Source organism: Volvox carteri, assembly GCF_000143455.1.
Source record: "Volvox carteri f. nagariensis unplaced genomic scaffold VOLCAscaffold_33, whole genome shotgun sequence".
NCBI lineage: Eukaryota > Viridiplantae > Chlorophyta > Chlorophyceae > Chlamydomonadales > Volvocaceae > Volvox > Volvox carteri.
In genome coordinates this window covers 522,025-546,805 of record NW_003307576.1, presented here as the reverse complement: position 1 = coordinate 546,805, position 24,781 = coordinate 522,025, and the positions used below count along the sequence as shown (strand labels likewise).

Here is a 24,781-nt window from a genome sequence, read left to right as displayed (position 1 = left end):
AAGGGGGGAATAGGAATTACGCGATGATGCGAAAAAAAACGAGAAAGGGGTCAACTGCCGATACACGGTTGACCTCAGCATGCCGCGGGGTTGAGTTGAGGGAGGGGGCCCCAGAGGGGACCGCGCGCGCTGTCAATGGGGACCGGGAGAAGGAGGGGAGGGAGGGAGTAAAACGGTGACGGAGGGGGGAGGGGGAAGACGAACCACGAGCGAGTGGAGGTGATTGCCAAGGAAAGACTGATGAAGTCAGCCAGAAGTAAAGGGGGCGCAACTAACCAGTCAGCGGGCCGGAGGGGGGAGGGGAGGAAGGCGACAACGGCTTAAAAAGGGGCTCGGCTACGAAAAGATTGCTCAGAACTCGAACTTGAACCAAGGGAATGGTGGCTCTGAAGGATCGGGAGTTCACTTTTACAAAGTGATGTACGACGTGATGTACGACGTAATGGTAACTGGTTGAAGTATCGCCCTATCCCTATCCCACCTCGGGAAAGTTGCCTAATTTGGCAGGGTTGGGTTTCCCCATCAGGAACGTGTACGTCTTCTTGCCGGCGGCGATGGCGAGGCGCCTCAACGACGAAATGACGTGACGGAAGCCAGCGCTGCCCAACGTGCCGACCTGGAAAAAAACGAGTAACACAAAAGAAAATGGTAGGTTTTTGGGGACTGATTTTAGGGTTTTAGGGTTTTAGTGATCTGCAAAATGGTAATGGTCTAATGATGGTAATGATCTAATGAGAGGCGAGAATGGTAATGGTCAAAATGGTAATGATCTAATGAGAGGCGAGAAGGAAATGGCGAGCAACCGTACCAAAGGAATCAATTCCCATAGAAAAAGGGTAGAAATCGGAAGTTTTAATAAAAATGCTTTTTATATTTTATGTAAATCTAGTTTAAATTGTAGGTTGTAGCTAAAGGTTTTAGTTGTAACAGGTTGCAAGTTTTTGAAATGTTTAAAAAAACGCCGCAAGAGCTCTCACCAGCAATCCCACGATATTGGCGCTCCGTGCCCGTTCTACCATAAAGTTCCGTCGTCTGAGCAGCCGTCGCGTATCTTCCGATAATCCCTGCCGTACATCCCCGCCAGCCGCCGGGTCGTACGACAGCCATTCGCACGTGCTGTGCGTAAGCTGTAGCACCTGATGCGTGCTACTGCCGTTGGGTCCAATCCAAACATATAAACAGTGACGGCGGCCGACACTTGACGGTCGCGACCAGCTGAGCCCCGCCACACTACATGTCGTACATGCGTCGCAACCTCCGCGATCGCCGCCGCCGTCAGCTGCTGCTGTTGCGGAGGCAGCAGCATCAGGTGCTCGGCCATCGCCGAGAGCCGCAGCGGCGGCAACTCCGCGACAACGGCCGATATCAAATCGAGATCCAGATTCACACCCGGATCCAGATCCCGCCGTACAACCTTCAACTGCCGTACAACACCCTCCTCCTGACTTTTCACCCCCGCCTGCTTCATCGCCTGCTAATGCCGGTGCTACAGCCGCGACACACACAGCCGGGGGTCCCTCCCGTGCCGCCGCCGCCACCTCCGTTGCCGCCGCCGTCGCAGCAGCAGCAGCACAGCAACCGCCGCCGCCGGCAGCGCCGTCAGGCTGCTGCGATGTCGTGGATGGACTCTGTTGCTGTCCCGGCGGGCATTGCGGCTCCAGAGACCTGGCCGCCAAGCTGGCAAAGATCCAGGGAGGCCGAATCCACGACATCGCCGATGATCCTGGTCCTGAACCTGCTGCTGCTGCTTCACCTTCTTGGGCAACAACACTCTCCCCCCTTTTTTCTCGGCCTCCTCCCCCTCCCCCTTCCCCTGCTCCTCCTCCTCCTCCCCCTCCTCCCCCTCCTCCGCTTTGTAGCGCCCGACGCAGCTCCTCCAATCGGTGCTGGTAGCCCTGATCCAGAAGCACCACTACCCCTGAAAACCCCGATGACGATGGTGATGATGACGCCGCAGATGTATGTCGGGCCTGCGCTGCCGCCGCAACGGCCTGCCGTACATCCGCCGCCGTGGCGGCGACGTCAAGGGAATCTTTCGGGAAGACGAAGAAGGCGGGGAGGGAGGTGACGGGCGCCAAGGAAGCTCTGCCGTAGTGAATCTGGGAATAAAAGTATCGGGTTGAGATCGGGGGAGGGACCATAATAAGGACATGTGCAATGATGGAGCAGTTTAAATGCGATGGAAAGAATCTTGGGCGGGCGGTTATATAAACATGCAAAAAGCAAAACATCCTGGCATTAACACCTATCAAGGCCTCGCTGCCGCCAACCCAAATCCTCTAATACAATAACAAATACACCCATCAAACACCAGCAAATACCTCTAGAGATGAATATCTTGTAAACATATGAACACAACAGTACCCGCCAAACTCACCACACACTGCGCATTCAGATGCTGGGCTGCCACCTCATCCACACCTAAGGGGTTGTAGGCAGTGTCAGCCAAAATGAATACCTGTCGGAGACCAAGCGGGGTAGCCACAAAAGGGATGGAGGGGGGGAGAGAAGAGGGGAGCTGGATTTTGAGGTACCGGGGAGTGGGGAGAGTTCCAGAAGGAGCGGGAGAAGAGGGAAGGGAAAGAAGGGCACTAAATGTCAAGGGGAAAGGATGCATGACACCGCTTCCGCTGCTGCAGGGCAAAACGAGTAAACAGTGTGTTATCGGAAAACGATAACTGGCGACCTACCCTTGCTTGACCGCCAAGGCGCTGCTGCAGCAATTCCGACACAGCTGGGCTGTCGGGTAACAGGTCATCCGGAAATTGCAGAGCCACGCTGCGGTAGCTGCCTCTGATGATGTAATCTGCCGTCTGTTCCACATCGTAACGGGTTGCCAAATCTGAGGCAGGCATTGCACTCAACCGTCGCTTCGGCCGCCAACTTCCGATGCAAAAGTCCTAAAACAAATAATGCAACGATACAATTTACTTTATATAAAACTGGAAAAACCTTTATTCCCAATGTCCATGCAAGGTGCGCCGCCGGGAAGGGGGAAGCGGAGCAAGATGTGTCGGGCTAGATGAAGGTTCTATAAATATTGTCTTCACACATATATTCACTCAGGTTGGCATAAAATTGAAGTCAATTTTATAATACCTTGTATTTACAAGATTATTCATCGCGCGAACCAACTTTTGTGCCGTTCGCAGGGTGCAAGCAAAGCTAACATAATTACCTAGGGATCCTCGCATACTTATTTTCCTCACCTTGTTCGACATAGCCGTGTAACTTTCGTTTAGGCCACTATCGTAGCCCTAGCTTGTCCTCACGACCCATAGATATCCCGAGCCGCCCGACCCAACGAGATGCATCCCGCGGATCTCTCATGGACACGTTAGCATGCGCAGAGGCCACGTGCCTGTGGCTTACAGAGAAGTTCACCAACTGTCAGGCGACGCTGCAAAAGCTTGAATCGGAGGGCAAGTCAGACCTTAAGGTGTGCTTGAAAGGCTATGAGGCCTGATTATTGAAGACATGATCTTACTTGCTTCCGTTCTCTGGCGTTGTCAGCTCGCGCACAACCTTCTCGTCGTTGAGCACGCCATCCTCGGCGGTGCGGAGGCGGAGCGCATCGCCTCCCAGCTCGAGCTAATCTCGGTAAGCCCATTCGCATGAGCGTGTGGCAGCTGCAATCCCGCCCTTGTGTGAGTACACCTGCTGTCCGGGAAGCGCTCCTGTCAAACGCTCACCTTCGTGGCAAGGCGACCCCCAACCAGCCTCCCCATATCCTTTAGTCCGCGCGTGCTCGAGTCTCGTCTGGGACGGTTCGATATCCATTTTCCGCCGAGCCGCCGAGTAACCCTCATTAACCCGTAGTTATTTTCACAACTTTCCGCCCTGTCCCCTGACCACAGCTCTGGCCAACATGTCTCGCGATACATTCTCTACTCACACAACCCCTCGCAACCTTCCTTTCCCCCCCCCTCGCTTATCCAGCCCTCCACCCGTCCCCCCTGAACCCCCTCCTCCCACCCGTTCTCTTTTCCCCTTCTCCCCCCATGCCTTCCTTGCAGAATGACAAGCTTACAGCCGAAGAGGGCTGTAGCGGCACCCCGGCAGCCGCCGCCGCTGCAGCAGCAGCAGCAGCAGTACCTGCTGCTGGCGGCGGTGCTGGTGAGACTGGAGGCAGCTCAGCCTCAGCAGTAGCCGCTGGCGGGGGCAGCAGTAGCAGCAGCAGCAGCACTACCGCCATCGCGAGCCGGTCCCGTTCGTCCAGTAATTTGGAGCCGCTGCCGCTGGTCCCCGTACGAGATGACTTGGCGATCGCACAGCTTAACAGGGTAAGGGTGTATGTCACAAAGACAGACAGACAAACAGACTGACAGGCAGACAGACAGACAGGCGGGCAGGTACGTATTTAGGTAGGCAGGGCGAGGCGGGCACGCAGGCAGGCAGGCTGACCTTACAGATAAATAAACAGACAGACAAGCAGGGGGGTAGGTGGGTGGCTGGGTGGGTGGGTGGGTAGGCGGGCGGGTGGGTGGGTGGGTGGGTAGACACACAGAAAGCGGACGCAGACTAGGGTTTCCCTCCGGTTTCCCCCTAACAAAAAGTACTTAAAGGGGGGAAGAAAGGGTGGAGAAAGGGGGGTGGAGAAAGCGGGGTGGAGAAAGGGGGGAGGTTGCTGTTTGCAGCCCTCATGCCCTGAGGTGAGGTGATGTACATACAGCAGCCTCCTGGTTTTGGTGCTTTGGGTTTTTTTTATATAAAGGTCGTTCGTACTTGCATGCTGTGCTCTATGGTGCCTTTAGATACGGTGTTCAACAACTCCAGATCAGCATCCATCCTAATGTGTTTGCAATTGACCCAGAAGCCTCCCACTCTGTAACAATCAATATGCAGGGAGGATCCATGCAACGCAGAGGAAATCATTACCTTGTATTTTCTTTGACGGCAGCCATTACGGTCCCATTCGCGTCTCTTCCCCGACTCCCTCGCCGCGCTAACGCGCACCTCTTTCCATGGCAGAAAACCTTTCACTCCCTCGCCGCGTTACATTCCCCTCCCCTTATGTGTCCCGTTCAGGCCGTGTTGATGTACCACAAGCACCGATACGCCTCCGCCGCAGCGATACTGGAGCCGCTGGCGGCCAATGTTGAAGCGCTGGCGGAAGGGACTGCCGTACGAGTGCTGACGCTGCTGCTGGACATCTACATCGAGGGCCGTCAGCTTCCGCGCGCCGTCGCGCTGCTGTACCGCTTCGAGCGGCTGTACGGCACCCTGGCGGAGGCTTACGCTGCGGACCGGCCGCCGTACACGCCATCGGTGCCGCCGCCGGTGCAGCAGCAGTACGGGCAGTACAGCGGCAGACCTGGCGGCGGCAACGCCAGCGGCGGTGGAGGGGGGGAAGCTGTGAGCGGCGACGGGGGGAATGCTGGGGCCGGTTCTAGAGCAGCCGCAACGGCAGCGGGAACTGGCAGCGGCAGCGGCGGCGGCGGCTGGCGGCCGCGCACATTAGCGCTGCCGCGGGTATCCCGGTGGTGTACGACAGCCATGGAACGCAGCAGAGCACTCCTAGACGCCACGGTACGACACCACGTTTGGAATATGACGATGAAAAAACGAACACTTTGGGTTCTTTTTTACCTATTGCCCTTCATTATTTTCTCAATGTTTGCAATGCTTTTACACAAAAGACGATAGACCTGTAGCAGCACTGCTTTGTTGGTGCTGATGGCGCTGGGTAAAATTCTTTGTCGTTGGAAGAATCGATCTTTGTCAAGCTTTTTAAAAATATGTCCTGATCAGGAAAGGCTCTTCCCCCTGCCGTTGGACCGCTGGTTCACGCCGTGTCGGTGTCACGCCATCTTTTTTTCCTTCAGGACCGTCCGCTTGCCTCCCCCGACCTGAAGCTCCTGATTAAGCTCTACCGCACCCGGCTGCACGCGCTGGCGCACAACACCCGCGCCGCGAAGAGGGAGTTGAAGGCCGTCTGGAGCGCCCTGCAGCAGCAGCAGCAGCAACAACACCCGCACACAGTGCAGCAGCAGCAGCAGCAGCAGCAGCAGCAACACCCGCACACAGTGCTGCAGCAGCAGCAGCAGCAGCAGCCATTGTTGCCGCAGCAGCATGAGCCACTGCAGCATCAGCTTTCCAGTCAACTGAATCAGCAGCCACAGCAGCAGTCGTATGAAGATGGCGACGGTGGTAGCAGCGGCGGCAGCGGCGGCCCTACCTCAGTCCCTGCTGCGTCGCTACCGCTCTTGTTGTCCGCCACAGCCACAGCCGCAGCCACAGCCGCCGGCAGCAGCGGTAGCGGTAGCGGTTGCAGTAACAGCAGCAGTAGCAGTAGTCCCGGCGGTGCGGAGGCGCTGCTTCTCCAGTCCGTCCGCGCCCAGTTGGAGATGTACAGGGGCCGCTCCAGGAAGGCGGCAAAGCTGCTGCTGGCGATGATGCAGGTATACTGGTGGTGGTGGTGGTAGGGAGGTGGTGGTGGTGGTAAGGAGGTGGTGGTGGTGGTAGGGAGGTGGTGGTAGGTGTTCTCTTTGCGTGTGCTGCTATGCTGTTCGCCACACCTCCCCCTCCCGGGGCCCCCCCCCCTCGCAGCAGCTTCACTCGTTCGTGGTTCGTCTTCCCCCCCACTGCCGCCCTCGCCGGCCGCAGTTTCTCCGCTTGTGCAGGACCCCGCGCTATCCGGATCTTACCGGCCGCTGTTGCTCAACAACTTGGGACTCGTACATCACCAGCAGGGAAAGCACGCCCTGGCGCTGCTGTACTTATCGCAGGCTCTGGCGGCGGCGTCAACACAGACAGCGGCGGCATCTACGTCGTCGGCGCGGCCGCGGCTGGGTTCTGAGACAGAGGTGCAGCAGCAGGGGCAGCAACAACAACAGGGGCAGCGGCAACAACAGGGGCAGGGCGCCGGCGGCGGCGGCGACAGGGAGGGTAGCGGTAGTAGTAGTGGGGGCGCTGTGCCGGCGGCGGCGGCGGCGCCGTCGCCGGCTATAGTTTCGGTGCCGGTTCCTGCGGTGATGTACAATGCGGGCCTGCAGCACTTGATGTTGCAAAACTACCTGGCGGCTCGGAGGTGTTTTGCGGCTGCCGCCTCGCACTACGTGAACACGGTATGTGGCGACACGGTGGGGGGTAGAGGGGACGGGGGGGGGTGAGTGTTGGACATATGTAAGGCCCGGGGCAACGCAGCCTTCTGGTTTTTGTCGCGGTACACCCGCGGGTTTCTTCTCCTCCGGCTCAGCACAGCCGGAAGTCGTTCCTTTTTTTCCTGCTCATGACTTCCACCTTCTCCCCCCCACACACACATATACACACGCACATACACACGTACATACACACGCACATCCGCACGTTCACCACACCTCAGCTGTATAGGAACCTCACTCCGACAAGCTCCGTTCCCTCCTCCTTATAACTCCTCCTCCTCCTCCTCCTCCATCCCTTCCTGTGTAATCTGCAGCCGCTGCTGTGGCTGCGATCCGCAGAGGCAGCTCTGGGCCTCTACCGCCAAGTCCAGCAGCAACAGCAGCAACAGCAGCAACAGCAGCAGCGTTGGAGGCGGAAGCTACCAACAGCCGATGGTGCTACTGCTGCTACAGCCGCCGCCGGGGTGTCTGGCACCGGTCCAAGTCCGCAATCGATAGAAGGGTTGTTGGGTTTGGGGGAGGAGGCGGGAGGCGGCGGCGGCGCAATGGCGGCGGTGGCGGTGCTGCTAAAGCAAAAGCAGCAGCAGCCGGAGGGTCGCTTGATGTTGGCACCGTGCGCGGCGCCGTCCGCCCCTTTGGGGGAGACCTCGGGCGGGTCGCCCTGTGCATCTGAGTTGCTATCGGAGGCGGTGGTGGCGTTACAGACGGCGTTACAGCAGCTGGAGGCCCAGCAGGAGGCGCACGAACAGGTACGTGTGTGCGGGTGTATGGGTGTGCGTGTTGGGGGGGGGTGTACATGAGCTTATCTGGGGCATCTGGGGGCCTCGTCGTCCACCCTCAATAATGGACTTCCCTTGCGTCAGGCACACACATACACACACATACACACACATACACACACACATACACATATATACATACACATACATAAACACACATACATACACATACACACATACACACACCCTTTCCGTTGGGGCAGCAGGCAGCAGCCCCTCTGTGGCCAGTGTCAGGCCCGGTCAGATAGATACTTGTAACACACCCACACCCACCCACCCACCCACACATGCATGCATACACTCACACACACATACCCGCAAGCCCCCACAAGCCAACGTTCGTAACGACCATACTAACATCCCGCCTATCAACACCCCGATCGTGACTCCACTGCAGTGGCAGAGCAGCAACAGCAAACTGGAGGAGGGGCTGTCCCTCACCCCCTCTCAGCCGCTTCCACTGGCCGGATGTGCGACCGCCGCCGCCGCCTCCACTGCGGCGACGTCCATATCTACCGCCGCCGCCGCCGCCGCCAGCGCCAGCGGCCCAGTGCCAACCGCAACCGCAGCTGGAGCTGGCAGTGGCAGTAGCAGTAGCAGCGGTGGCAGTAACGGCGGCAGCGGCGGTGACGCCGGCGTTGGATCTCAGGGGGGGGTGGCGGCGGTTTCTGGTTCCGGAGAGCCGTACAACGCGCCGCCGCCGCCGCCGCAGCAGCAGCAGCTTTTGCGGCCGCCGTCACTGCAGCAGCTCAATCAGGCTGAGCAGCAGCAGCAGCAGCAGCCGCAACAATCGTCGAGCCATCAGGTACAGCGTCCCGTGGGTCAGGTCAACGGCAGCGGAGGTGGCGGCGGAGGCGAGGAGGTACGGCATGCACCACCGCACGTGCAGCCACCTCCATCCCATCACCACCAGGTTACCAACGGTGTGCATGAGCCCCAGGGGACAGGTGAGGCAGTGCTTATGTATGTATGTATGTATGTATGTATGTATGTATGTATGTATGTATGTATGTATGTATGTATGTATGTATGTATGTATGTATGTATGTATGTTTGTCTACGCGGTCTAGGGCTCCCGCTGCCAATGAACTGCAAATCGATGGGTTGGTATCAGCTACTTACTTCGCAGCTTTCTAATATCTATATAGAGAGATATATCCTCGTCAGCTCGTCGGATTTTGATTTTGTCTTTAAAATTCCAGAGTGAGTTACGCAACGCCAGACGTTGGCCTCCAGGGCCCCGGGCTGAAATGCTGCTTCCCATCCCGCGAGCAACCGATCTTCTCCTCGCATTGAGGTGCTCCTGCTTCTTTTCCATTGCGCCATCTCATCCCCCCCAACCCCCCAACCCCCCCCCATGGCATGGCCCGGACCTCATCTTCCGCCAACGCAGACGCCAGCGCAGCTCTCTCTGAGGAGCTGTGTGCTGTACGGCGTGCCGTACTCGCCAACCTGTCGTACGCGCACCTCCTAGCGGAGGACTGGTGTGCGGCGCTCCAGACCGCCAAGGCCCTCCTTGCAGTCTCGTCGGTGCCGCCGCCGCCGCCTCCGGCTGCTGCTGCGGCGGCGGCGGCGCTTGGCAGCGGTACCGGACGCGGCGCCGTCGCCGCCACGACTAGCACCGCCGGCGCGAATGCATCCTCCGCATTACCCGCGCCATCTTCATCGCCGTCATCGGCGGCGGCGGTGGCGGCGGCGGCTGAGTATGCTTTCCTGGCTCACAACTACGCGGCAGAGGCGCTATGTCACTTGGACAGGCCCGAAGATGCAGTGGAATGCCTGTCCTTGTGGTTGATGACGGCCCAAGAGCGGGAGCAGCAGCAGCAGCAACAGCAGCTGCTGCTGCTGCAACAGGTGTGTGTGTATAATTAAACTAAGGCGCGAAGAAGTATAGGGAATGTATATACATTACATGCATTACATACATGAAGCAGAAGTACATAGCTGCGGATTGTGTTTTGAAGATTTTAGGATGTACGTCGGGGGGGAGAAATGCGTCAGGTATGCGGCACATGTGTGTTGGTGTGTATGTGTGTAAGAAGGGGAGAGGGGCCGAACAGAGCTTAATTAGAAATTGTTGGGGGTTACCCTCCCCCCTAACCGACTAACCACCGACCTAACCACCTTCTCCTGCGTTCTTCTCCTTGGGCTGGATCTGTCTACTACAGGCTAGGCTTATAGCTGATAGCCTGATAATCTGTGCTAAGATGGGCTGGGCCGGTCCAAGCCCTAGCGCCCAGCTCCAGTTGGGGGGTTATCCTCATCGAGAGCTCATCGGTTCGCCCAAAGCAAGCACCTTTGGGACCGCTTGTGACAGAAACTTTAGAACTTGGGTCGTTTCCCTTCATGCCCCTCCTCCCCTTCCTCCCTTGCACAGCCGCAACAGGGAACCATTCGGAGCGGCAGCAGCAGCCAGAGGTCAGACGAGGACGGCGGAGGAGCCTTCGGAGGCGCTGGCGCTGGCGGCGGCGGCGGCGGTGCTGCAATCACTGGCGGCGGCGGCGACGTCGGCGGCAGTGAGCAGTACTCCCTTGGGAACACCAGTGCGTTGGCGGCGCTGAGCGGCTCTGCCGCCCTTGCCGCCACAGCTGCCAATTTAGGCGCTGTGTTCGCGAGCCAGGGGGAGTTGGATCAGGCCAAGGCACTTGTACGACAGGCGCTGGCGCTGCAACCCGGAAGTTGGAGCGCCACGCTGCTGCTGGCGTACTGCGAACTGGCGGCGGGCAACACGCCGGCGGCGCTGGGGCTGCTGAAGCGGCCGGCACCGCCGCTGTCCTCCTAAGTGCTATGCGCTGAAGTGAATTGAAGTGAAGTGAATTGAAGTGAAGTCTTCCTAGCGGCTTTGTTTTTATGATGCGAGACTGTTTTATACTTTGTGATGGTGTTACACGGGTGGTTGTGTGGTGGGGCTGGGGTGGTTGCTTTGGTGGGATTGGCGGATGTTTTAGAGTGACCGTTGGGTGTTAACACGCTAGGTATGGCAGATATCGTACGGCACGTGCCCACTTGGACCGTTATTAGAGGGCATTTAGATGTGGGAGTGTAAGGAGATGAGCGTTTTCTTTCTACGTGTGTATGTAGGTGGCGAGGGGGATTCAGAGAACGAGGGGATGTGCATATGTGTTTTTGTGCATCATGTGGATGCAGTTACGTGCATTGTACGTACAGTCATAATGGCATGTGGTGGCTGTGGGGTCTGCTGAGGGCGAACTACTGCTTAGGTACTTAGGAGAGGGCTGCGGATGAATGTCGCAGGTGGTGGATCGGATTACCATCGGACAAAGAAGCAAGAACTACTGTTCGGAGTCGCGGAGTCGCAGTCACCAGTAGTTTTTGTGAAATGACCGATTTCGTCTATTGAACTTATATGTTTTTTTGTTTGACGTAATGCAGCGGCGTCGAGAGGAGGTTTCGTAAAAGGTACCAGCAAGGCATATTCGCGACTCGCGACTTGGGAGCTTTTTTAATCACCCTGAGTTAAAGGAGTAAACTGCTCGGTGCCTGACGACCCTTCTCTACCTGCATATGCCGATACCGCGCTCGAGACTTTCCTCATCAAATTAAGTTCTAATTAGAGTTTGAGTTTTGCGTGTGGACGGAGTCATCCGTCCGCAGAGCCCTTTGAAAGCCCCTGGTTACATCCTCAGACATTGCCGCCTGCTTCCTCACACAGGAACAGAAGCAGCGATTGTTGCCAAGCATGTGCATTAGCGCACAGCGCCGCACATCGCTCGCGACATAAAATATCCCAAAAGGGCCAACAAGGTGTGAAATGCGTATAATATATAATTACAACAGCTCCTGTAACTCCTGCAGCGCCCCCACTTCCAGACCGCTAAATTCCGTCCAACAGCAATGGACATGAGGAGACCATACACCTTCAACGTTTTTGTATAAGGTAAAAACTTCGTATGATACACTGTAAATTTTCTTCAAAATCCTACACCAGCCGTCAGCCGTAAGAAATCAACGTAAAAGCCGCGATAAATGATCTGACGAAGACGGCTTGCGTGGCTTGACGTCGCGTGCTTGATGACCGCTCTACCCTCCCAGCCATGTACAACTGCCTTCTGGTAACAAGATACATAACACATACATACATACATACACGCACACACAAGAATAAAAGTACACAATGGGCGTATGTCCATTAAAGCAAATATGCCACGGTAGCCAGAAAACCAAAGCAAGGCGGAAAAGGAACGTTCGTGTATATGTGTGCGCGTGTGTAGCGTGCGTAGCAACAAGACGCACTCGGAAACCTGATGTCATCCGTCCCGCTCTCCATCCTTCCTTCTCACCCACCTAGCCGCAAGCAGCCTCGGTATCTCCGCCGTATCAAAGAATGCCGCCAAAAAAGAATCATGGTTTGGAAGCAGCCACCACCTTGGGCACCGCAACGTGTATTACCCACCAAATGTGACGTGTGGGCGTATGCTGCTGTGTAGCTGCTACGGTGACGACATGGACGGTAATTTCGAAAAAGAAAATAAAAGGAGAACCCAACGCCGCACCCTTATTACCACCAATTGACCCAACCCTCGCCAGTGGTCCAAAAGGGGAGGCTCTCCTGCTGCACTTTAATCGAACCCGACGCGATAACAACAGCTACAACAACAGCTGCAGCAACAGACACACATCCGAACCGCTTTCGATAGAGACTTCAATTGCGACCCACCACGGGAAATGCAGTACAATCTGTGTCCCATGCACCTAGCGCCGTTGCGCCCGGTGCTGCTGCTGCGACTGCGGCAGCAGGTGCCTAAGCAGCAAATCAACGAGAACCGCCGCCGCAGCAGCAGCCGCCACAGTACGGCCCCCTGCTGCTGCTGAATTGAGCAGCCTTTATACACATGCACATATAAGCCACCGAAAATCCATTCCTCAACCCGCAAGCACAGTGGCTGCAACCCTAGCAACCCGGCCGCCCCCAAAACGATGCCGAGGGTTCTCAGACCCCTCTATACAAGGGTGTAAGAACGCCCACATCCAAAACCCCCCACAACACACCCCCCACAGATTTACACACACATATGGGGGCAAGTCAACGGGACTCAAATCTAAGAGGAGCCAGGGTGCAGTCCACAGCTGGTTCGCGACACCAATTGGGTGGTAACCCCCAAAAAAGCAAACGTGACGCCCAAGCGCGCCCCATTGAAAGTTGAGTGCATCGAATACCCTAAAACTCTTCATGCATAAGCTATAGATAGACAACTGCACTTTCCGCCTGGAGTGGCCGACTATCGCAATCCAGGTGAGGTGAGGTAATTCCCTTCCTTCCCCCGCATTTCCTGCACCACGGTGACAAACACAACAAACGCCGCAAAGAGCTCCGGAACAGTCCCCACACCGCCCCAATGTGCGGCGGGAGGGGTGCGCAAAGCAAAGCAAAGCAGCAGCGCGAGCCAAACCCTTCACCGCCCCCCACGTGGGGTACAACCCTCGAGGATTAACCCACGTGATCGAGGTCGAGGCTGAAAAGTGACAGAGGTGCGGAATGCCTAAATGCTCAGCTCGATGCCCAGCTAAAGACGGAGATGCTTGAGCCTCCAGGCTCGCCCCTTGCCGGTTTCGCGGTATGCGACCAGGTACATTTATGGACCTACGCCCATAGCGAGGGGTGCGCAGCGTCTCTCTACTAGGATCTCTCTTGGCCCGCTTCGTACTGGCACGCGCAATAATACGGCATCCGCAGGTACTTCGCGGTTTTAAGCGTTACCTCGGACTAGCAACGGCAAACACCTGATGGAGGCAACGAGGAACTAACTGCTTGAGGAACTGACCGGTACCAACTCGGCCCACGGGACAGACATATCGGTGTACGGCACCAAACCCACAAAACCCACATCCTTTCATCGATCCCCCATTTCACTCTGTCTGGTTGGTCGCCCTGCAGTGCAGTGCAGTGCGGTGCAGTGCAGTGGCCCATCCAACAGCAGAGCTCACCCCGAAGGCGGTTCAGAAGTGGACGATGTGGAGGACCGCGACGAAATAACCAGCAGTAGCAAGAAAAGTCAGTTCTCCCTCCCCTTTCCCCTTCGTCGCCTGGGAGATATTAATCAATGGCAGCAGCAGGACCAGGAACAGCGACTGTAGCAGCAGCAGCAGCAGCTGTAGTAGCAGCAGAAAGCTGTGGCCAAGCCATTCATGGCTGCCAGCACCGCTATCGATACAAAGTATTGTTTGTCGCCGCCTAAGCTCAGCCCAGCTCAGCTCTGCCTGCCGCCGTCGAGGTGCCGCCGAACAACGTCGTCAAAGCAGCTCCGGAGCCACATAAGCCATATTACCATACCACCTTCATCAACACCGGTGATCGACGGCAGCAGCTCGCAAAGCGCTGTAGGCGTAGCCGCGACCAGGGGCGCGGCAGACGTACATATTTATCTGCAACAGCTTTCTTTTGCCGGCGGCTTTACTCAAGGCTCTTCATCTGAGGCCGTCATAAGGCCCTCGATGGAGAAGCTGTCGAAGCGGCCTTCCAGAACCGTTTCCAACACATAGTCCACCGCCTTATCCACCTGCTCAGATGCGATGAAAAAAACGCCACCGCGAGAGTGGAGTCCGAGGATACAGAGGGGGCTTAAGGTTATGAAAGGATTGACCGGTATCCGGATCCGGTATCCGGTATCCGGATTGACTGGTATCCTAATCATCATCAAAAGACTTAGGAAGAGAAGAGAGAAGAGGGGAATAATTGGAATGGACACTGGCATGTTCTGAGCACGCGGCTTTGTGGGGCCTTTTGGCGCAGGACCTTTTGAACGTGTCGATGACGGATGGAAAAACTTGGTGCAGGAAAAGAAATGGAAGCGAAGGAAGTGCAGACTGGTGGCATGTTAGGGGCCTCTGGGTATGGTGGACGTGTGGTTCCGGATGCATGTTCAGCGACAAGGTGACGATGATGCTTAATATTTAACTCAGCAAAGCGACGAGTACCATCGGAGCTTTCCCTTGGTTATGGCAGGTCTTGGTTATGCTGGGTTATGTCGGTGCGATTTAGCCAGCTAGGAGCAAAGCTATCCATAGCTTCAATCGCACAAGAAGGTCAGAAAGCTATATTGGTTAGTTAGCGAGTTACGAACGGATAAAACGGTGCTTGCAACGCCTGCCCTGCCCTCACGGCGCCACCTCCTACCTGAGCTTGCGTGACGCTCGCAGCAGAGCGTTGAGCCGCCGTGAGGGATGCATAGACTGCTTCCAAAATGTCGACACCAGTGCCGGCAGCTGGAGAGTCGCCACGACCCCTCACGAAAGCAATGCCCACAGACGACGCAAGAGTCGCCAGGGCCACGCAAGCGTAGGTTATCGCGGTATCGCCGTTGACGGGGAAGAACACGCTGTGATCGGTAATTATTTCGATACATGCTGCGACGGCTACACCGACCTGCCGAGCCCACCACGTCGGAAAGTGTTAGCGGCGAGCCCCGGCAACATGTTCCGAAACAATCCGACTTACCATCGCGCTTCGCCCCGCAAATGTTTCATAACGTTGAGCCTGACTCTGTAGAAAAGTAAAGGATCATAAATAATCATAAACAGCCCTAGAAAGGTAACCCGCCAAAATGATCGACCGAGCAGTTAAGCGAACAAGGGAGCTGACCATTAACCCACATCCACGATGTAGTGCCCAGGACTGTCCTACAACTCACATTCAGCTCGACAGCAGCTGCAAGGCTCCTTATCATGGAACCGTTCCTCATGCGTGGGGTTGGAGACGACAGCGCCACCAAGGGTTCAGGCATATTCTCTTGTATCTTAGCACGGCATGAGATAACTCGGCGTGGGACCTTCAAAAAGCCCAGTCGTGATACTGCTGGCATTACTTTGAAAGCCGTAGAAGACATGACGCGAAGACGTTACCAAGCAGAAAGAAAGGTAATTGTATAGCTCCTTGCGTCCAGTGCCGAACTTGCTGCATACTTAGCACACTTAGGGTGCGCCGGCCGTAAACTGGCGGATGGCGTTGCTGCCGTGCAACCGTCTTGCCGTATGCGAAAACTCCAATGCATTATTCGATAGCAGCCTGTGAGTTTCTATGCTTACATAAATGAAAAGCACATCCATAGCAATTGGCTAGCCCAGCCCCTTGTCCTGTGATGCAGCTACGGTGTTGTCCGCATATAAAAGCTCGTCGGTCCAACTGCTTTAAAATACAGCTCGTGGGCCCAAAATGCAAGTAGACCAATAGAAGTATCTCCATATATACAAATTTATCATTGGATATATGCTGGCCGCCCACTCCCACAGAGTCAAACCCTAGAAGAGTCAAAGTCTGAAGTGAACACTGGTTAACGTAAAAAAGACGCACATGTTCGCGCGTGCAGACATGGGGCAATACAGTCGAAAGCATCCAATATCCTGGACAGTTCCACAACAAGGTGCCCAGTCATGAATTAGCCCGCAACGGTCTTTCCGTGGGTTCCGTCACGTCCACGCGTCTTATCATGTCAAGCAAAGGCATACACCCTCACAACCGGACGCCTAGGATTGTCAAAAAGTCAGCTGCGTGCCAGAATACAACCGAAACCCATGCTCTGTAACCCAACCATGAGGTGTACAACCAATTCCTGTCGTCTGCATGCCCTATGCAGGGTCGCAACCCCCCATTAAACTCTTATCTTCCGCACTGCGGCCTTCGCAATGGTATAACAAGACCACATGTAAGGTTGCCGATCGCCAGCAAAGCAACAGCAGAATACTCATCATTGCACTGGTACATAATGGTACATTTGCTGGGGTCCAGCCTGCTGCGCGTGCCCGTCAAACATTCCTGGTTGACTCTGGAAAGCTGTTGCTTGCAGCGGCGGAGCGGTCATCATGGCGTCCGCTGACTCCGTTCCCTGCATCGGTTGTGAGCCATCCTCATCCATTGGCTGTGCGCCATCAGCTGGTTCCGGATCATCGAAGGGAATTGCGTAACGCGTGACGCGCGGATGCTCATCGAGAATGCTCCGCTGAAGCCGATCCAAGCGCGGCTGCTCTGGGGGGTTTTCCCGCAGCTCCTCGTCCAGGTAGTCATTGTTGACGTAGTAACCCACACGGATGAACTCTTTGTCCCGGTAGGAGCACGTCAGCAAAATGACTGTGACTCCTACCAGGTCGTCGGCTGGAATTTTCTGAGGATTCGGCGGGTTGGCCTCGAGCACGAACTTGAAAGTGCCCGCCATGACCGGCCCGACCTCAATGTTTTCTAGCTCCTGGTCATAACGATCGCTGTCAGCAGACCCGACGTAGACAAGCTTCCAAACAAGATCCTGTTGCAACGATGTCACCGCCTCGTACTCTATCTCAAAAGCTAGCGGGTCCGTAAACATGGCTGGATTATTCAATGGGCGCACAGATAGAACGCTAACAGCCATGGCGTTCCACCTGACAGAGCTTTGAAGTTACGTGAAATATGTCAAAGTCGCGCGCGATATGCAAAATTCAAACGTTTCCTGCCTAGTAAAAGCAGGGAATACGTGAATTAAACAGAACTGATAGGCCTGTAATGGATACAAGGTTGCGCATGGCATGCTTTGCGCGGAATGGTCAATACGGCGGCAACGTACATCCAAACGACCAAAAAAGTCAGCCATATCCCCAAACACTCCCTTTCGCTCCATTCGTAATAAGCAGTTTTTAAATCGGGCGCTGGTCGAGGCTATCCAAAAAGCGCAGGAGCATTTCTGACTGCTGGTTATGCATTTGCGGAGAGGCCACCAATTCCATACCGCCGCGCGCGTCGGTGGCCGCTTCTTCTGCAGCTAGTGCAGCGTCCGTTCCATTCTGTGAGTACTCCATGTGTCTCAGCTTCTCCGCCTCGGTCTCCCAGCTTCCCTCAAACAACGCGCCAGGGACCTCGCCATCACCTTCCGCGTGCGTGGCAGCCCCCAAGCCAACAACCTTAAATGTTGTGAACGCTCCACCTAATCTCAGTCCATCCACGTCAAACATCATCCGATCAGCGAACTCGGACAGGCCCAGTAAATGTGGCGCCGTGTTGGCCATCGGTGTTGGAAATCCGACAACTTGCGGCTGCTGCCACACTGGCACATCGGGCCTGCCAGCCAGTAACTGCGACTGCATTGAACCCCTAGCCCCAGCAGCAACTCCGTTCTGCTGCTCCAGACTAGCTATTGATGGCGGCGCATAACGGAGGAGGATAGGATTTAAGCACATCGCGTCAGCCACGCCGACACACGAAGATGGCCGCGCGAACGGCCCACAGCCAAGCTGTGGAGCGGTCCCGGCTGTGGCACCGTACGCCACCGGCCCCCCACCGTTCTCTCCAGCCAATGTCAACCGTCGGCGTTTCACGTCCGGTGAACCGACGGTGTAGCTCATGGGTTCCGCAGGCGTTGGCTTGCTCCCACCACCGCCGCCGCCAGCGATGAAGCGATGACCTGCTTGACCACCAGCGTGCCGAACATGTGGCGACCGTACACCGCTGACGCTGGTAACGGCTGTCGTACATGGCACCATCAAGCCCGCCTGCCCTTCGGCGGCCCGCTTGTGAATCTCCCGTCGGCACTCCTCGAACAGACTGGCGGCTGCCTGGCTATGGAACACCGGGCCCCGGTCAACCACCGCCGAGGCCGTCACCGTCGAAGTAGCAGCCGCGGTCAGAACGCCATGATGTTGCAGCCCCTCGGCTCTTGCGGTGACGGCTCCGACAGACGGCGGCATTGTTGTCGCCGCCTGGCTAATCGCGGGTGTAAGCAAACTCGACAGCGACGCGGAGACCCGCAACGGCGACGCAGCTAACGCCGCCGCCGGGCCCATGTGACAATCGGAGACGGCCGTCCCCTTCCCCACCTCGCCCGAAGCCGAAGTACCGACCCTTTCTGGGGAGGAGCTCACGGAAAGGGACGGCGCGTCCCTAGGAGACCACCATGAACCACCACCCGAAGTCCACGGCTGCCCTTGCGCCATGTTCTTCTTCAAGTTCATGGACGCGGCTAACGCCGCGTCGGTGGATGCCGCCGCCGCCGTCGGTACGGCTGGCGTGGCCATGGCAGTCCTCCGGAGCAGTTCACTGTACGCTGGCGAGGCAGAGTTGAACAGAGGAGGCACGATACCCAGCGGAGGCGCTGGACCGCCGCAGACGCCATCATCACTGGGCATCATGGATGCTGCGGCGACTGGAAATCCGCGCCAAGGATGAAGAGGAGGCTCCTGATGCGACCTGGCATTGCCGGCGCTTGTGGTTGCGTTGGTGGTGCTCATGGCGGCGACGGTGTCGGCAGATGCTGGTTGGAGCAGCTTGGTTTGTGCTTCCACATTACAGGGCGGCGAGTCGGTCTGTGTGGCTGCGTTGCAAGCGGCTGCTAAGCCAGGGGTTAGGCCGAGTCCTAAACTGGGGCCGAGCTCCAGGCGCTTCGTGGGGGGGGGGATTCGTGGCATCACAGGCGCGCAGGACCCAGGGGGAGGTGTTGTTCATTCATAACAGCCGCAGCCACGGCGACGGAGACATAAGGGCGAAGCCAGCAGGTGGATTACGGCCGGATATGGCGAAAGACGAGCGACAACGGGGGAGGAGGGAGGGAGAAATTATATGACGCAAGAATAAGCAAAGGGTGAACTGTCGACGAATTCAAAGCTAGGAGAAGGGAGAGTGCAGCTCTGCAGCTATGGGTAGCCCAAGAGGCTCTGGTTGGAAAAGTGATGGCCGTTAGGAAAGTAAAAATGGAAAAAAGGTGCCAGCCATGAATACATTAAGACGTTCGTAAGTGGTCACATACCCAACGTACAGTGAAGTAGAGCCGACCCCACTTCCGCTAACTTCGACACCCCGCGGTAGTGGCAGCTATGGCATATGCCGCATTTGACACCATCCGTCCCCATGCCGTGCCGTGCCAAACACCCACCACACTTTCTGCACTTCAGATACTCGTCAAAACCCAACCGTACGTGCCACCTTGATGATTCGTTGTAGGGCAGTTGTAAATGGAATATTCTATCGTGCGGACATAGTCTTCTATGCGGAGGACCCAATCTCCAAAATGCAGTAAAGCCTTTCCCACATCTCCACCTCCCGCGATAGGCACCTAGCATATGCACCTAGGCTAAAAAGGGGTAGGCTGGCCTGGACAAGACCAGGCTAGGCATACATTTCTTCACAACGTGTCCAAACCCACCAACGCTCCCAGAGCTCGGCTCATCCGGATGGGCACCCACCCACACCTACCCTCACCTTGCCGTCGGGATGTGGTGCCCCTTTCGTCGTCGTCGCTCGGGCTGGCAGCAGCTCCCTGGCAGTATTAACCGCCAACGCAGCGACAGGATCGCCACCACCGCCTTCGGGCAGGACCGGCCGGCCGGCCAGCGAAGCTTGCAACGCCCCTGGATTCGAAGCCACAGCAGCACCGACACAGCAGCAAACAGCAGCTGAAAATTGGCCATCGAACAGCGCCTGGGAGCGAGTCCATGGCCCGTGAAAATCCCTAAAAGGTTTCCTTCTCATCCAAGGCTCATCCTGGGCGGGGTTGCGTGTGTGCTTTTGCCGCGATATGCTGTTCAGCGTACCTTGGCCCAGGACCGCTGCCGCCGCCGCCGCGGCGCACACCGCAGGCACTGCGGCTTGCAGGCACTGCGAGAACACGTCACTGAGGGAGCTTGCATCCAGGTTGACGTTGACTTGCACCTGCAGAGGTCCATGCGAGATAGCCGCAATGGCAACAACGCGCACCCACACCAGCAGTAAGACGAGGATGTTCTACCACACCAAAATCATTCATTGGCAGCCGGAGTAATGTTGACTATTTGGATTGCGTCTGGGTTACGGAAAGGGATCCACGCTGGCGATCCTTTTGGGATCCTCTGCCTTCGGGCGACATGCCTTCATTGCTCACAAAGAGGTTAATATTAGCAGCGACGCGTCGCGGCGAGGGCAGAGGCGTCTGTGACGTCGAAAGCCGCGCGGAGAAGAAGGCACGTCTCAATGAGGACGAGAGCAGCCCAGGCTCTTAAGCAGGGTCAATCTTGCGGTACCTGCGGCGGTGCGACCTGCGACGGCGCGGCCGCCTCTGCGCCGGTATTGCGCTCTTGTCCCTGTCCCTGCCTCCGTTGCTGTCCTTGGTGGTGGTGATGGTGGTTGTCATCATCGCGGTCGCGGTAAAAGTAGGGCTGGCCTGGCCGCCGCCTCCTTGCTGTTGTTTGCTGCTGCTGCTGCTGCTCCTCCAGAGCAGCAGCGCCGCTTACCGGCCCCAAGCCACAGACTGGTCCTGGCCCTTGCCAGCCGTCGCGCCTCTGTCGTCCTCCTTCTACAGACGATGCGTCCCAACTCAGCTCCGCCTGCAGGTGCGTTGTGGGAAGTCTCACGACGGAGTCCTCGGGTGACCAACTGAAGGACCCGCGCAGCAGCGCTGCCGCAACATCACTCGATCCAAAAGCACCACCACCACCACCACCTCCACCACCACTACCACTGCCTCCAGGAGCAGCACCTCCGGGAGGTCTGGCGGCGGCAAGAGCGGCGGCAGTTGTAGTAGTAGTTGGGGGTCCTGGCCCCCTCGCATCGCCGCGATGGTGGTCGTGGTAATGGTCGTAATACTGATGATGATTCGGACGATGTTGTTGATATTGACGTTGTTGGTGGTGGTTCTGGTGGTGATGATGGCTGTTCCAAGGATGAGCTGGTGGATTATGGGAGAGATGGTCGCCGCCACCATCACCATCACCATCACCACTACCACCAGCGCGGCAATGACCACTGGACAGAGAAGGTAAAGGGACTGAACGTATGGCGCGAAATTGGAGTGGGGCGACCGTGGGCAAGGACGAGGACGGGGCAGGCCGGACGTCTTCGAGGTTAAGAAGCTCGGGTAATGAGGTGTTGTTGTTGTTGGTGGTGGTGGTGTGGTATCCGGGGATGGCTGGTAGCGACAAAGTGAAGGGCGGGAGCGGCGGCGGTGGTTGTGGTGGTGGCGGTGATGGCGGCATGGCTGAAAGATGTGGGTCAGCTTGCATGGGCCGGAGGAGAGCCGCGCCAGAGGAGCCGCCAACCGAAGGTTGTTGGGAAAAGCCCCTAGCCGTTGGCACTGGCTCCTGCCGAATGCGGGTCCGTGTCCATGCGTTCGGCGGCCACACGTCCTCATACGATGCCTCGTCGGCTACGGAAGAGCAGCTTCCAGACCCGGCTGCCGGCGCGGCCACGGGGCCGCCACCTCTGGAATGGCCGCCGTGTAGGAACTCCCATAGCTCTGTCAGCGCGGCCGAGTCGACCATACCCCCCTTACCGCCGGGGGATATGCCAGGCACTGCCGCCGCCAGCGGCGGAAACGGCGGAAACGGGACATGGGATGAATAGGGAGTAAGCTGGGGAAAGGCCGATGGCGACGACTGGGGGTGAGTCGGCACGGGGATGGCGGGCGCAGATGGCCGGTCAGATGACTCCACTGCAAGGTTGATGCCCAATGAGCCCGATGGCTCCGGCGCGGCTGTCCAGGGCCGTCGTTGTGCATCCGGATGTGAGTGTGACGGCGGGAGGGAGGATCCTTTCCCCCCGGTCTGTCCAGGTCCTTTCCCCGAGCCAGCAGACATCCCGACATCCCGCAACACGTCAGCTCCTGCTGCTGCTCCGTGAAAACCGTGCGACAAGGGCCGCGTCGCCGTGCCCAACTGCAACGGCCTGGGGTCCACGGGTCCTTCTCCTTCACGGTATGGACCCCCGTCCTCTCTTACATCCCCCCCCGCCGCCGCCGCGGCATGCCATTCCGCATCAGGGCCCTGTAGCGGCGCCTCTGACGGCGACGGCAGCTGTAAAGGCGGCGGCGGCCGCCATGCTGGTCGGTACACTGGTTCCTGTAGCGACGGCTGCGGGACAGCTCCCTGCTGCGCTTCGGAGTCCATCACTCGGCTGAAGTCCTTCATCTGAAGGGTCAAACCGCGACCGCCGCCGCCGCCGCCGCCGCCCCTGCCGCTGCTGCCTCCTCCACGGCCGCCACCGCTGCCAGCCGACGGCGGCTGCAGCCACGCCAAGCGGCCCAGATCCGTGTGGCTGCGAAAAGCCGACGGCCAAGTGCTCCGGGGCACCCGCCACGGGCAGCCCCTGGGGGCCTCCCCCGGGTCGGAGCTGGGATGCACGCCGGGGCCGCGGCCCTGGAATGGAGCCGCCGGGTTGCGTGGGCCGGAGAAGGTTCGAGCTGAGGCATGACGACCTAGGGCTGGATGATAACGGTTGTCGGGAACGCGGATGGTTTTGTTACTGTCATCGTTGTTGTTGTTTTTGCCGGCGCCGGAGTCAGACGCCGGGATATTATTGCTGCCGCCGCCGCCGCCGCAGAGGTCGTCGTTGCCGCCGCCACCACCAGTGGCGGTGCCGGCGGCGTTCTGATCGGAAATGGCGATGCTCGGGGCGGTGCTACTTGGCACGCTGCTGGAGGCATACCGACGGAGGACGGCAGCGGCGGCGGCGGCGGCAGTGCTGCCGCCACGGCTGTTGATGGCGACAGTCGCCATGTCCAATATGCCGATGCCACGGCTGCTACTGCCGCCGGCCGCGACTGCGCCGGCGTCGTCGCTACCTTTTTCGCCGATTGCGGCGTGAAAGCCGCCGCCGCCGCCACCGTATTGCCCACCGTTATCGACGACATTGGTGTCGCCGTTGCCGCCGCCGTCGTCGTTCATGGGGCCTCTGCCGCCGCTAGCGCAGCTGCTCACTGGCGCAGATCCATCGCCGCCAGTGCACCCAATGCCGTGACTGGTGCCGGCCCCCTCACCTCCGCGGCCCGCCATTTCACTATTATTACTACTGTCGTACACTCCACCACCTCCGAAACCGCCGTCATTGACAGCAGCAGCCCGACCCAAGGGCTCCACGCCGTCTGCAGTAACACCTATTTCGCCATCGCCGCCGCCGTCGGCTGCTCCGCCACCGCCAACATCGCCAGCGCTACAGCCAGGATTACTAAACCCATCCCCCACGGGTATGGCGCCGCTGCCGCTGTTCCCATGCCCGTGACCAGAAAAGTGTTCATGAGGACCGAGTGGCGCAGTGGCGCCGTCAGTGGCGCCGGCCTCGCCGCCATCGACACTGTCCTTCACTTCCTGCGCAGCCGCAAGAGCAGCAACATCGGTAACGGCAACCCAGCCGCCAGTCGTGCCTGGTGAGGGGCGCTGCGGCAGCTCCTGCTGGTGATGGTGCTGTTGCTGAAACTGCTGTTGCTGTTGTTGTTGTTGTTGTGATGATGGTGGTAGGTCTTCCTGTTGCAGCGTTCTTAGCTCTCTACGGCCGGTAGAAGCAGAGTCCGGACGCCACGTCGCCACGGGACCCGGGATCACCCACCCCGGCGCGCGTCGAGCCTGCACAGTCCCCTCAGTCGCATGCACCTGCACCTGCACCGGCGGTCCCACAAAGGATGATGGTGGAGCGTAAAACTCATCGGAGTCATCGCCCGGTGTGGTCACTAGGGGAAGTACCGAGGACAAAGGCTGCTGCGCGGCAGGCGCTGCCGCCGCCGCCGCTGGTGTCGGCGGCGCAGCCGCTCGCGCCGTCGCCGCCGCTGCTGTCAGGCCTGAACCGCGAGCCGCAGGGGCTGCCCTCAGCCGCCCAGTCTCCAAAAGTATCTCTGAAGAGACGTCCGACTCAAACGAGTCCATGTGCAGCGCGGCGAGGTTGGCTACTCGAAGCACCCGGCGCGTCTGGGCCAACGGCGTCTCCGTGGCGCTGGGAGGACGGAGCCCATGGCGCGCCGTGATGCCACTTGCGGTGGCGGCAAGTGGCGACGTGTTTGCGGTGGTGACGGTTGTGGTCGTACCGGGGGGTGCTCCGGCGGCAGCTGCCGCAGGTGTGACGCGGCCGCACGTAGCCGCTGCGCTTTGCGTCCCGCTCAGGTCACTCGTGGGTAGGTGTGTAACGGAGAGGGAGGTGGTGGAGGGCTCGGATGCCGCCGGCCAAGGTGGAGGAGACCGGGTCAT

The 24,781-nt window shown here is 58.1% G+C and overlaps 5 protein-coding genes across 5 annotated transcripts in view; 1 reads left to right on the top strand and 4 right to left on the bottom strand.

Annotated features, from left to right (window-relative positions):
* The window catches only part of VOLCADRAFT_118233 (uncharacterized protein), a gene marked incomplete at both ends in the record, with an annotated part of 7,947 nt that extends 5,092 nt beyond the window's left edge, over positions 1-2,855 (bottom strand). The window contains 4 exons of the mRNA XM_002952898.1: positions 482-616; positions 978-1,064; positions 2,378-2,458; positions 2,691-2,855. Of these exons, the coding sequence (XP_002952944.1) occupies positions 482-616; positions 978-1,064; positions 2,378-2,458; positions 2,691-2,855 (468 nt within the window). The remainder of the gene's footprint in view (positions 1-481; positions 617-977; positions 1,065-2,377; positions 2,459-2,690) is intronic.
* Positions 2,856-3,223: 368 nt separating this feature from the next.
* On the top strand, positions 3,224-10,664 carry VOLCADRAFT_118231 (uncharacterized protein; the record flags this gene model as incomplete). The annotated part of the gene is made up of 13 exons (XM_002952992.1): positions 3,224-3,439; positions 3,514-3,600; positions 4,017-4,283; positions 5,029-5,280; positions 5,826-6,401; positions 6,624-7,082; positions 7,418-7,852; positions 8,280-8,744; positions 8,796-8,829; positions 9,276-9,366; positions 9,466-9,736; positions 10,260-10,398; positions 10,471-10,664. Coding segments are annotated over 13 exons (3,486 nt in total), but the record flags the coding sequence as incomplete, so codon positions are not given.
* A 3,634-nt stretch (positions 10,665-14,298) lies between these two features.
* VOLCADRAFT_93702 (uncharacterized protein) lies at positions 14,299-15,702 on the bottom strand (the record flags this gene model as incomplete). The annotated part of the gene is made up of 3 exons (XM_002952897.1): positions 14,299-14,667; positions 15,018-15,266; positions 15,532-15,702. The coding sequence occupies 3 exons, from the start codon at positions 15,700-15,702 to the stop codon at positions 14,299-14,301; spliced, it is 789 nt and encodes a 262-aa protein (XP_002952943.1).
* Positions 15,703-15,906: 204 nt separating this feature from the next.
* Positions 15,907-17,241, bottom strand: asf1 (anti-silencing factor; the record flags this gene model as incomplete). The annotated part of the gene is made up of 1 exon (XM_002952896.1): positions 15,907-17,241. One exon carries the CDS (start codon positions 17,239-17,241, stop codon positions 16,585-16,587), a length of 657 nt encoding a protein of 218 aa, XP_002952942.1. The 3' UTR covers positions 15,907-16,584.
* A 262-nt stretch (positions 17,242-17,503) lies between these two features.
* VOLCADRAFT_93700 (uncharacterized protein) lies at positions 17,504-24,781 on the bottom strand (the record flags this gene model as incomplete). The annotated part of the gene is made up of 8 exons (XM_002952895.1): positions 17,504-19,240; positions 20,058-20,206; positions 20,390-20,507; positions 20,855-20,937; positions 21,065-21,157; positions 21,216-21,738; positions 21,869-23,240; positions 23,625-24,781. The coding sequence occupies 8 exons, from the start codon at positions 24,779-24,781 to the stop codon at positions 17,504-17,506; spliced, it is 5,232 nt and encodes a 1,743-aa protein (XP_002952941.1).